This window comes from Natator depressus, chromosome 12, assembly GCF_965152275.1.
Source record: "Natator depressus isolate rNatDep1 chromosome 12, rNatDep2.hap1, whole genome shotgun sequence".
Taxonomy (NCBI): domain Eukaryota; kingdom Metazoa; phylum Chordata; order Testudines; family Cheloniidae; genus Natator; species Natator depressus.
In genome coordinates this window covers 35,527,264-35,539,105 of record NC_134245.1, presented here as the reverse complement: position 1 = coordinate 35,539,105, position 11,842 = coordinate 35,527,264, and the positions used below count along the sequence as shown (strand labels likewise).

Sequence of the window (11,842 nt, the reverse complement as noted above, 5' to 3'; positions counted from 1 at the left end):
GCCTGAAACTCCTGTGCAATCTTTCTGTAGATGTCCACATTTCTACAGTTGGTCCATTGCTGACCTTACACAGTCTTTTCTCTCCCATAGGATCAGGCAAACCAATACCTCCTGTCTACTCCAGGCATGAATGTGTCGAGCAAATGGAGCTGGCATGGTCTCTTGTGCAGAACAAGGGAGCGCGGTTCGGTGTGCTCCACCAAGGTAGGCAATCAGGAAAAGACATTTCCAAAACACTTGGGAGATTTTAAAGGAATTGTGTGGCTTCCAGTCTCCATAACTCATGAGTAGTGCAGTTTACAACTGTGGCCAGAGCAATCACTGTCACAGTGATTAGGACACTGTGGGACCTGAGCTGATGGAGGACTGTTAGGGTCGGCACAGGTCGTGCAGTGTCTACACCCACGTGTCATGCAGTGTCTACACTCACATTATGTTGACTTAGGTAGCTCGATGAGAGCTCCACATGGTTCGGGAAGGTGGTTTTACTGTGTCGTTGTAATGGGGCACTTATGTCAGATGGAGTGTAGACATGAGTCAACCTAATTTTGTAGGGTAGACCAGGCCTATATATAACCTCCCGTTCAGTGTCTATTGTGGATTCATAGATTCCAAGGCCAGAATGGACCACTGTGATCTAGTTTGACCTCCTGTATATCATAGGTCATAGAACTTCCCCAAAATAATAGATTCCCCTCTGTGCCCGATCTACAGAAGATGTGAGTTCGTTACAACCCCAGCTACAGAGCTTGGCCCCTCAGTTAAAGATTTACGCTTTCAGCTTTGGAAGTCCCTGATTCAATCCGCAGTATGTCGGCCAAGATGGTAGCTGTCCCATTTGTACTGCACCGAGCACCTCGGGATCTTAATTGGGGTGCCCAGGTGCTAGCGTGCTATAAATAAATAAATAGGTAGCCCAGGCCAGCCTCCTAAATAAAGCCATTGAAAAATTAAACATTAAAAACAAGGGGTTGGCATCTGTTTTTGGTATGGGTTTTATTTCACAATTCAGAAAACAAAACAAAGATATTTAACAGTTCTGTATTTAGAAAAATTATTGTTTTATAAACAAAAAGACAGCCCCGTAAAGACCATGCAAAGGCAAAACCCATTTACACTAAACTTTTGTACACAGGAAGTAGTAAAAACAAAAAACCCGTTTTTCATAGAAAAAAAGCAAATATATAAACTGCAGGCTGAGGCAGCCTATGGTCGATAGCTATTCAACTCAATAGCTGCTTCAAAGCCAGGTAAGAGCAACAGAAATGCAGTTACTAGGGCGGGGTTTCAAATGATCTAATTCCCAACATCAATTGCCTTAAAATTTTAGTGTGACACTAAAATAAAAACCAAAGTGACTTCTTATATTTTAGTGGGGTTTTTCCCCTCTTTGCTGTTCTCCCGTATCCACACTCCGCATAATGAAAAAATCAAAATAGGGGCCAAATTCTGACACACAAACTCATGCTCAGTAGCACCTTACTGTGTTAATGGTCCCATTGACTTCAGGTACTATGCCCTAGATTGCTTCCAATATACATTAAATCCAGTGGGACTACTCGTGGGGCCCTGATTCAGGAAAGCACTGCAGTAACTCTGCAAAGTTTCCCAAAGAAACTTGTTATGTTCTCTGGAAATCCAGCATGTGGAACCAGATTCTTTTCAGTGACAATTGTGTGACATGGTGTTTCTCGTTGATTATATTGGTGTTGAAATGAAACTTACTCGCCAGCAATGAAAGCCTATGAGGCCTCAATTCAGCGAGGTGCTTAACTACTGGATCCCTTAGGCCCAGATTTCCCAAGGTATTTAAGCGCCTAATGCCTGTTGAGCTCAGTGGTAGGCACCTAAATACCTTTAAAAATATGACCCCCTTGACATCAGTGAGGCTACTCACATGCTTAAAGTGAGGCACATTCTTAAGAACCTTGCTGAATCAGGGCATTTGATAATATAAAGACAAGGGGACACTGCCCCTAGAAGCTCTATTGAAACATATTAGATTGAAAAATGCTTGGAAAGATGGATGTAAAAGCAGTATATATTTGGCTAAAAACAGAGCCTGTTCCTCCTAAATATGGGCAGCGGGTATATACAATTGAACACAACTAAAGATATGCCTTAATAATGCCAGGCAGGATGTGACCCTTCCTAAATACGATAGAGATATTATTTAACTAATAGCACCCAGAACCTCAAAGAATGGTTGCTCCTCAAAATCCTGATTTATCTGTTGTACAGCACCTATAAAACTAACCAGAGACACAGACTTACGCTAATACCAGTTTCTGAAAATCCAAATTGTTTGGCTGTAGATAATTCAAGGTATAGAATGAGGATATCATTTATTTTATATTCACAACTTCACTTTTTATGTTTTTCACCTTCCTCTTGTAAGAAAGATAAATTCTAGGTCAATTGAATTTGTACATATGCTTCTTGGTGATTCTCAGATTTTCCTGTTATTCCAGTCAAGATTTCTTTCCCTCCTTCTACAAGATGACTGATTCTCACAGACAGGGTAATGGAGCAGTGATGTTCTACTTTGACTGGGATGTACAATAGAACTAAACATGAGCCCAATCCAACACCCATGAATTCCATGGAAGGGCTGCCACTGACTTCAGTGGACAATTGATTGATCCTTATTACATTTTCCCGTTCTATTGAAGGTGTAACTCCTATTTGGCCTGTGGAGGCCACAGATTCATACTTCAAAATGTGGTGGGATTAAACTAGCCTGTTTCCAATGTTATCATTCATAATAGGCAAAACAAGGAACCTGACTTAACTCACTGCCAAGATTTCAGTCATTTCCTAACAGGCACTTTTTAAAGACACATTCCAGCTATCTGTCACATAAATTTACCTTGAAAATGTAACTGGTTTTCCTTACTATAAAGCAAACACAACATACCTTAGAAGACCACATTAAATAAATAAAGACTAGGGGTTTACCAGAGCCATTCCAAAAGTAGGTTTGCTGTGTGTAACTGCTCAAAAACGAGCAAACCTGCTCAGTTATGAAAGGTCTCTTTTTAAACTCAGATTTCACAAGGAAAAGAAACCTCAGTTATGAAACAAAGGGACTGACAAATGTAATTTCCATGCTGATTTCATGGAGTTTAAAAATTAAATAAAATAAGTGCTTATCCATATAATGCTATTGGTCTACATTTTGGAATAGGTTTATAGCTGGTTTTCCTATCCCTCTTTAATTTAATTTAAACATAGCCTGGACATCGGAAGGCTATGGAAAGCCATGAAACATCTGCCAGATAGAGTGGCTAAATAATTGTAACAGTAAGTGAAATATTCCTCATATGTTACATACTACAATCGAGTTACTGAGTGAAGGGATATCTTTTTACATCAACCAAAGAGCTAAAGATTATGTTGCCTTGTAATGTAATGTAAGTTACTGTATGTCTGACCATTAAGGGAAAAATAGTTTTGTGCTTAGACCAATTCTAATAACCCCCTAAAAGTTGTGAACAAATTAGCTTCAGCCATAAATCACAAGATTGCTATATTATCTTACAGGGCAGTTTCATACTAGGCTGATTTTGTGACTAGTTTTAATTCCTTCTAAACCATTCTATGCAATGTATTTAAACAGCTGTTCGGAGCAGTGTGACTCAAATTATTAAATATAAATTCATTAGAAGACATATAAGTTTTAAAAACACAACACTTTTGATTCCAGATGCTCTCAGACACAGAAATCATGTTGGAAGCTAAGATCACTATATGGTATCGATTGTATGCAAGCAAACAATCCAACCCCATGCCGTATATTTAAATCCTCAGAACTGTACAAAAAATCATCAAAAAGATAAAGTGAACATACTTTATATAGATGCACCCATTTCTAACAAAAATAAGATTAACTTTTTATCACTGCTTAACTACTACAGACAAAACCAGCACTGCTGTATACAACAATAAATTGTATTTAACTGTAAATTAAAAAAAAAAACGGTGTGTAGCATAATACAGAGATGTGCCAGGACAGGAGCTCTAATTCCACAACTTCTCATAGGAAACCCAAATTCCTAACTATCTGCTAATGTTTGGCCAGCAAACACCAACGCCCCATTTTTGGTTGGCTGGGGTCCTTGTTTCTCAGGGGTGGGGATCGTCATCACCTTTTCTTATTTTCACCACATTTTTCAGACAACCTCATCTCCAAGAGTCCTTCAGGCAGCCACGGACATCCGACCGCATGTTACATTATGACACCACTTGACCTAATGCAATATGCCACAGATCTGACTCAACTTTTCCTATGCACATGCGAGCTGATTAGGTAAACACGAAGGTTTTGCTTTTAAAACAGAAAAGCCAACCCTGCCATACAAACAGTTCCAAAGAAGTCGTATGCCCCACCCCACAAAAGGAGCAGCTTTAAAACTATGTTTTAAAGGGCCCCCCATCCACACAATATTTCACTATGTATTCCACCTTGCCAACCATGTGTTGATACTTCCATTGGGGCAGCTACTTCAAGACCTAAAACACTATCTGTGGACCAGCCAGGGGTTCCGATGTTTGTTGTAAATGAATCCACACTCAAGCTGTTCAGCACACCGCTTTTGGAATTTGAAGTTACAACAGTCTGAATGCCCTAGCGTTTACAAAAAACAAAACGCTGAACTGGTGCAGATGTGACGTGGACAGTTGAGTCAGAATCTTTCTTCCCTGAAAGAAATCGGCAAGGAGAATGTGTTCAGAGCAGATGCCATCAGATGAACGTTGCTGTCCCTCAAGATCAGTGGATTGTTCTCCAGAAGAAACTTGCACCTTCCCGGGGAATTTACTGCTTCACGGAAAAAATTCGGAAAGCCATCCCTTCGCTGGGACTCTTCAAGCTGAAAAAGAACAATCGTTATGAACCTTAGGGAGATGCAGCAGCTCCCCACATAGTCACTTCAGTAAGGAAATCAGTGGCTTCAATTATTCATTTGATTTGAATGCATGTTTATTTGCACATCTGCATTCTGAATTTCTGAAGCACTTGAGCTTCCATTACTCCCAGTTCAGGAGTTTCCATTACCACACTGAGCCCTGAGGCATGTATTTTTCACAGAAAGGCACGAATTCATAGCTGGTGAAACTTAAGAGTGCACTGAAAAGCTGCTACCTACATGACCACTTCCCACAAGATTCAATACGGGAGACCGGTGAGCCGTCACCACGACAAGGGAGTCAGTGCAAGTGGCAAGGAGGCCATGAGTACCACACCAAAAGCAAAAGCGTAAAGGTTGAGGGCCATCCATAAGCACGGACTCCATGGATGCTCAAGGGCTCAAGCACCCATGGGAAAAAAATAAAGGGTGCTCAGCACCCACAAGCCACAGATGTTTGGCAGCAGCACCAATCAGCTGTTTGGATGCTGGCAGGAGATGCTCGGGGGAGAGTGGAGAGCAGTAAGCGGCAGGAGGGGGGCCTCAGGGGATGGGGTGGAGTGGGGACGGGGCGAGGGCAGGGCCTTGGGGGGGCGGAACGGGGGCAGGAAGAGACAGAGCAAGGGTGGGGCCTTGGGGGAAGGGATGGAGCCTCGGGGTGGGAGCGGAGCACCCACTGGGAAAAATAAAAGCAGCTGGGTCTCTGGAGACAGTCTCAGCTCTAGAGGTCTCTCTTTTCACTAATTCCTGATGTAAACTGTCTTGGGAAATATTTCTCAGTCCAGCACCCTTGGGGGAAGTGAGGGCGAGAGAGAGAAAGAAAGAAAGAAATCTGGACACTGCGTTTCCTCCTAATCATTTCTGCTGACAGGACTGAGCAACAGAAACTTCTCCTGCTGGACTGGTGGAATTAACCCAATAAATTCTTCCTTGTATGTTAATTACACTGTGCGTTCCAAGGAACTCTTAGGAAGAACATAACAGTGGCAGTTTCCAGTCCACTGCCAATTCCAATTTAAAAAAAAAAAGAGGGTTTTTTTCCTGGTAAATGCACTTTGCATCCCACACATACTAGTGATGGCAACCCTACACATTTCCCATCAGTACAATTCCCAAACGCTATGGACTAACCACAGGCAGCTTCGCTGAGTCTCATTCTCTCCTCCCCTTGAGCCGAACTGTGACTGTTTTCACACTTTGCATTTAAGTGAGATTATTAAATCTGTTAGGTTGCATTTTCAGAGTGCTGCACGTGCAAAATGTGTGCCTAAATTCAAGTGTGTTTCACATACAACTGCACCAATTATACGTTCCACAGACCGGCCAGGCACATAATTGGGCATTAAAGCCTGCAGTTCCTTGCTCCATCAGAGTAAGAGGACAATGTAGGTCTGCAGAAAAGCAAGATCTGAAAATCTAGGCCTTTTTGAATCTAGTTCCTCTTTTGTGTGTTAAGGATTTAATGTATTCACCATTGACAAGTGGCTCAGCAAACATCTTGAGGGGGCGTGTTCATGTACAAACTGAAACAAACAAAATGTTTGAACAGTGTAACTGCAAAAAATTTGAAGGCATGAACGTCTGCAGCATGGGCTAAAGGACCCATGGGTCTGACCCAGCATGGCCATTCTCATGTTCTTATGCTATTAAATATATTAGACTTCCCAGAACTCAGCAGTGGAATACCCAAGTGAAAGCCACAAAGCTGACTGTACGATGAAAGATGCAGACCACGTATTTATCTTTTCAGTGGTGTTAATTTGCCAGAATGTTTGAGGATAAAACTCATGTGAAACTGCTCCCCCAACATTAATAATGACTTTGCTAAAAACCAGAGTAAATTTTAAAGTGCTGTATACCCAGTGAAATTTATTAACAGCGTATTCATATTTTGACTAGTTTAAACTAATTTGTAAACTAAGGACGCTAAATAGTATTACATCCTTAATATACAGAGTCCAAGAGTAATGCATTCAGCTGCAAAAGGCAAAGAAGGGATGACACACACTGTTTTGTTCGTTTGCTTCTCTGAGTTTACACTGACATGTTAGAATCACTTACCTTGTATATTCAATTCCCTTCAGCCACATTTTCACAAACTGATCTCAAAAAAGAAAAGTGACCCTACCTCTCAGATTGGACGCCATTCTTCAAGGAGCCAATGTAATTTTTCTTCTTGTCCACGGGCATTACATCCACGTAACCGCCAATCTCATCTTTAACGACTCCAGCGTGCACGGCCGTTTTGCAGATACTGGAACTCTGAAAGATCATAAAGTAAATTAATTTAGCTGGGGTTCCAAGACCTTTTTCTGATGACTAGGAAAATAAGGAAGAACGAAGGGAGACTTATGGGAACGTTGTTTGTCTTCCAGCCTGAGCAGTGAGAAAGGACTCTACAGATCACAGAATCATAGAGACGTAGGGCTAGAAGGGACCTTGAGAAGTCATCTAGCCCAGTCTCCTGTGCTGAGGCAGGACCAAATAAACCTAGATGAGCTCTTGCAGATGACGCATGGCCCCTGCTACTAATTGCAAAGGGTGAGAATTCAGCATGGCTTGCACAGGGAGGTGTAGTGACCGCCCTATGGAGGGTAAGCAGTATTTCCACTACTTCTCTCAACAGGCTGGTCAAACAGCCCATTGGTCTCAACAGGAACTCTGCTAAGGGGAGATTATCCAGAGAATGACTGAATCAATGGATTTACCAGTCAGCTAGGCCCTGTCTACTAGTCAATGAGCCCTCTTTTGGGGCTGCAATGGCACTGCTTGACCTCTTCAACCCTGCCTTTGTCCACATGAGAGGGTGTGGCCACTTTGCATTGTCAACAAGGTAGCAGAGGTTTTGCAACTGTTTGCTGGTGTGAAACAGCAGAGATCCTTGGTGAATTTGGCCTAAAGAAATAACTTGAGAAGCATTAGGTCCCATCTTCCCAAAAGCTAAAATGAGCTTTTCATCATTGTCTGGTTTTTAGAGGTGCTGAGAACCCACAGCTCCCACTGACTACACCAAGCATAGCAGGCAATCATGAAAATGAGGCCTGCAATCTCTGTATTGCACACTGCTTCTGTTTTTTATTTTATTTTGTTTTGTTTGCTGCAGGAACAGAACCTACCAGCAACTGATGACTAAGCTACAAAAACATCCAGGAAATAGAGTGATAGCAGAGAAGGCTCACTATGAACTTGGACGTGAACCTTCTAAAAAGATTATACACTGCTAGGTAGCAGAACAAAAATCAGCTCTAGTACTGAGGATCGGAACAGGTGAAAATTCAAAATCCACAAACTTCTTGATCTTTAAAAATCAAACTTTCACTGCAGAACCTGCAAAGCAATATTCCAGCGGCATCTGCATACTATAGATCATGCTCGCTCGCTCTCCAAGGCCTTAAAAGGCAGGTTTGCCCTCATTCCCGATATATTTATCACTTTGGATTGCCTATCTCTTGGCAGCTTTCGCAGTTTTAATTGCCAGTTTGGTTTTGCTTCTATATATGGGCAAGACAGCACAGGAACACTTTGTTTGGAAGATATGCTTTGAATTTGCTCTAGTATGCAATGGGAAATCTGTAAATCTAAAATTGGCTCATTAAATTAAACTGTCCTGAATGAACTGTCCAAGGCGATTTGTAACACTCTCCACGGGGACACATCCTTAATGGTGTTCTTTCCAAGGCATTCCTTTCTTCCAGAACTTGCTGTTCCTCTGATTGTTCATTCTTTGGCCATTCTGTGTTTTACATACCGCTTCCCCTATCAGCCAATTGGGTTCCTATCTTCTATCTTGCCAATCAGTCTTTATCTTAATGAGTTGTTGGAAAAGTGCTCTGAAGATGGGAAGCACTAGGAGGATGGAGGAGTTTTCTCCCAAAAGGAAGGGCACTGGGGCCTCAGGGATCGCACAGCAAAAGATACCACATAGCAGGTTCTCTGCTTCTGCCTCAGCCTCAATTTCTTGGGATGGATCCTAGTATCTCTGGAATCCTTCCCTCCCTGCAGAAGTGGGATCTCCGGGGAGCCCTGTCTGGCACCAGCTGCATCAAACTATTAGCAATGAACAGGCCTATGAACTAAGGCCTAGTCTACACTAAAAATGAGGTTGACCCAGCTAGGTCACTCAGGGGTGTGAAAAATCCACAGCCCGAGCAACTTCGTTAAGCTGACCTGACCCCCACTGTAGACAGCGCTAGGGCAATGGAAGATTTCTTCTGTTGACTAGCTACTGCCTCTCGGGGAGGTGGATTGCCTACGCCAACAGGAGAACCCGTCCCACTGGCATAGGCAGTGTCTACACTGAAGTTGTGCCGCTGTAGCATCTCAAGAGTAGAGAAGCCGTAAGTCACCCATCGAGTCCCCATTTAGTGTGACTAGCCTGAAAACAAAGATGTGCTCCTCCTCCGGGGCTCGGCAACGTGCTGTGGTTTCCACTGGTGATAAAAATCGGCCTCGTTATGCAGGCTTCCTTCTTTAGGAAATCTCTCCCCAGCTAATTGCCTCACAAATGAGACTGCTGGAGACTAAGCTACCTTTATCTCACAACAGCAGAGAGAGAGTCTCTCTCTCTCATCTCCTCAGGGTTCCTGAACATGAATGGGACACATATTTCCCTTTCAAGTGCAAGTCTCACCATGAACCAAGAAAGAAGGCTGCACGATTCGTTATGTATACATTTCCCAGTGCTCCTGGGTTTCATAAAAGCTTAAAAACTCTCACATATCTTTGATAAAGATCCCTGCCTGATACACAGCCCACAGCCCCAGAGACATTCCTTTCGGCATTAGCAACCGTTGAATTTTTCTTCACTGAATAAACGAAGGTGCAGACGAGAACAGGCCAACCTTTTATTTTAACCGCTACAAAGAACCAGGCCAACATTTTCAAACCTGGGCTCTTACATTTAAGATCCAACAACCACATTTAGGTGCCTAAAACAGAAGCAACCTGATTTCCAGCACCACCAAGCACCTGTAGCTCTCATTAACTTCCGTGAGAAATGGCTGCCTGCAAAACCAGAAGTGAAACTGCAGATTTTTGTAAGGTAAAAACAAATAGGGGGAGGGAAATATCCCTGTGGGGCCCCTTTATCTACCATAAAGAAACAAATCCCTCTTAAAAACAATCCTTTGCGGCTTTACCTTGCAACTTATGTATAGCATGTCCATCACCACAGAATATAGGCCAGCAATCTTTCCATTCTCCTCCACCACAGCTAGCATTAATATTACTCTCCTCTCTTTGTCCCTCCATACAGTCTAGCCAATCGTTAGTGCAAGAGCCTTCTCCCTTGCACATTCTGCTGCCTGGAACAATCTGCTTCCCTCTGCCTCATTTCAGATCTCAGCTGAAACACATCCCTTCTGTGCTGTATTGAAACGTGTGTTAAAATTACAAGCTATCACTTTAAGTTGTAAGGGGGTTCCTGGTTCTGCTTCTAGGCTAGGGGGCTGTGTTGGGAAGCCTGATATATGGCTCTTTCAGCAGTCAGTCTGAAAAAGAGCCAGCCTGGAGTAAGTGGGTTGAGTTGTGCCTCTCTGCCTTAGAGGGCAGCCTGCTTTCTCTCTCTCTGTTTCTGGTTGTTGCTGTGTTAGGTTTCTGGATTCTAAGAAATAAAGTAGTGTTACCTTGCAACCCTCTAGGAACAGTATAAATGAAAGGGGGGGGTTCCTAACTCTCTGCGTATATGCCATGAACATAACACCCTCCTCTTTGGCTATGCCAGTTCATTTCCTTCTCCCACCAATATTATTTATCTCTGCATTTCAACTGCCTAACTCCGCAAGGCCTTTCGGGATACAGTTTGTTTGGAAGCCAGCCCCATTCAAAAAGGAAGCACCGATGGAAACTGGAACTAATTGGAATGGGAAATAAGTGACGTTATTGCTGATAAAGAATGAAAAATCATCCATATTTTGGTTGATTTGGCTAAACCAGTCAGAGAGTTTAAGGTCAGAAGGAACCACCAGATCATCTAGTCTGACCTCCTGTATATCAAGGCCACCAACCCCACTCAGCACCCGCACACTAAACCCAACAACCAAAAGTGGATCTCGGTATAGCAGCCCGCGGGTGCCCTTCACAGCAAAGTCATTTTGTGGGGCGCGGATGGAGGGCTAAGTTAGCTTCGGTAGAAAATGAGGCCATGTTTCTGTCTCAGCCCATAACAATCCCCGTCCCAAACTTTTAACAGCAAACTTAGCTACCCAATCCAGTTTTAATCCAAACAGTTATTTGGCTTCTCTCTGAGACGTGGAAAGAGTCAACGACGTCCATTTATTCTATTTCACTGGACAGTGATGTGTGCATTTCACTTGTGATCTTTCCAAGATGAGAATGTGACCATTGCTTATCCCAGCTTCAGTATCCAAGATGCCCAGCCATATGCCCTCCAAAACAGCAAAACTGTTAGACACAGCAGAAACTGATGGATTTTTTGAAGCAATGCAAGATGGAGTTTGTTGGCCACATGGTTCCTGCCGAAAGGGTATTGGCAGTTGTTCCGCCATGTCCCGTGTATACCACTTGACTCTGGAAATCTAGCGTAAAGAAGCTCTGACTTTTCTTAACCCTTCTATTGCTTGGAAACTGGATTCTTTTGGAGATGGGCCTGAGCTGTGAAGTTTGGAGCCAGATCTAAACTTTTCCCTACAGCATGTGCTCTAATGCTCTGTCCACTTCGGTTTTAAATGTCCAAATATACTAAGGTTTCCATTTTATCTCTGGAGGAACCATTCCATCGTTCTGCTGAATCACCATGAAGAATTTCACCCTGGTTTTGTTATTAACACAATGCTGGCTATTTACATGTAATCCACCAGAGATGGTCAGAAGATAGCACCATTGCTTTGTAAAATATGCAGCCTTTACATCTGTCTTGCATTTATGGGAGGCCCTCAATGGAAATTTTTTCCAACGTCTGTAACGGGAGCCAGGAT

At 42.9% G+C, this 11,842-nt stretch overlaps 1 protein-coding gene across 1 annotated transcript in view; it reads right to left on the bottom strand.

The window, feature by feature from the left end:
- Positions 1-1,082: 1,082 nt before the first annotated feature.
- The window catches only part of CRISPLD2 (cysteine rich secretory protein LCCL domain containing 2), a 41,282-nt gene continuing 30,522 nt past the window's right edge, over positions 1,083-11,842 (bottom strand). The window contains exons 15-16 of the mRNA XM_074968852.1: positions 7,036-7,169; positions 1,083-4,871 (exon numbers count right to left, since the gene is read on the bottom strand). Coding sequence (XP_074824953.1) covers positions 4,817-4,871; positions 7,036-7,169 — 189 coding nt within the window. The 3' untranslated portion in view covers positions 1,083-4,816. The remainder of the gene's footprint in view (positions 4,872-7,035; positions 7,170-11,842) is intronic.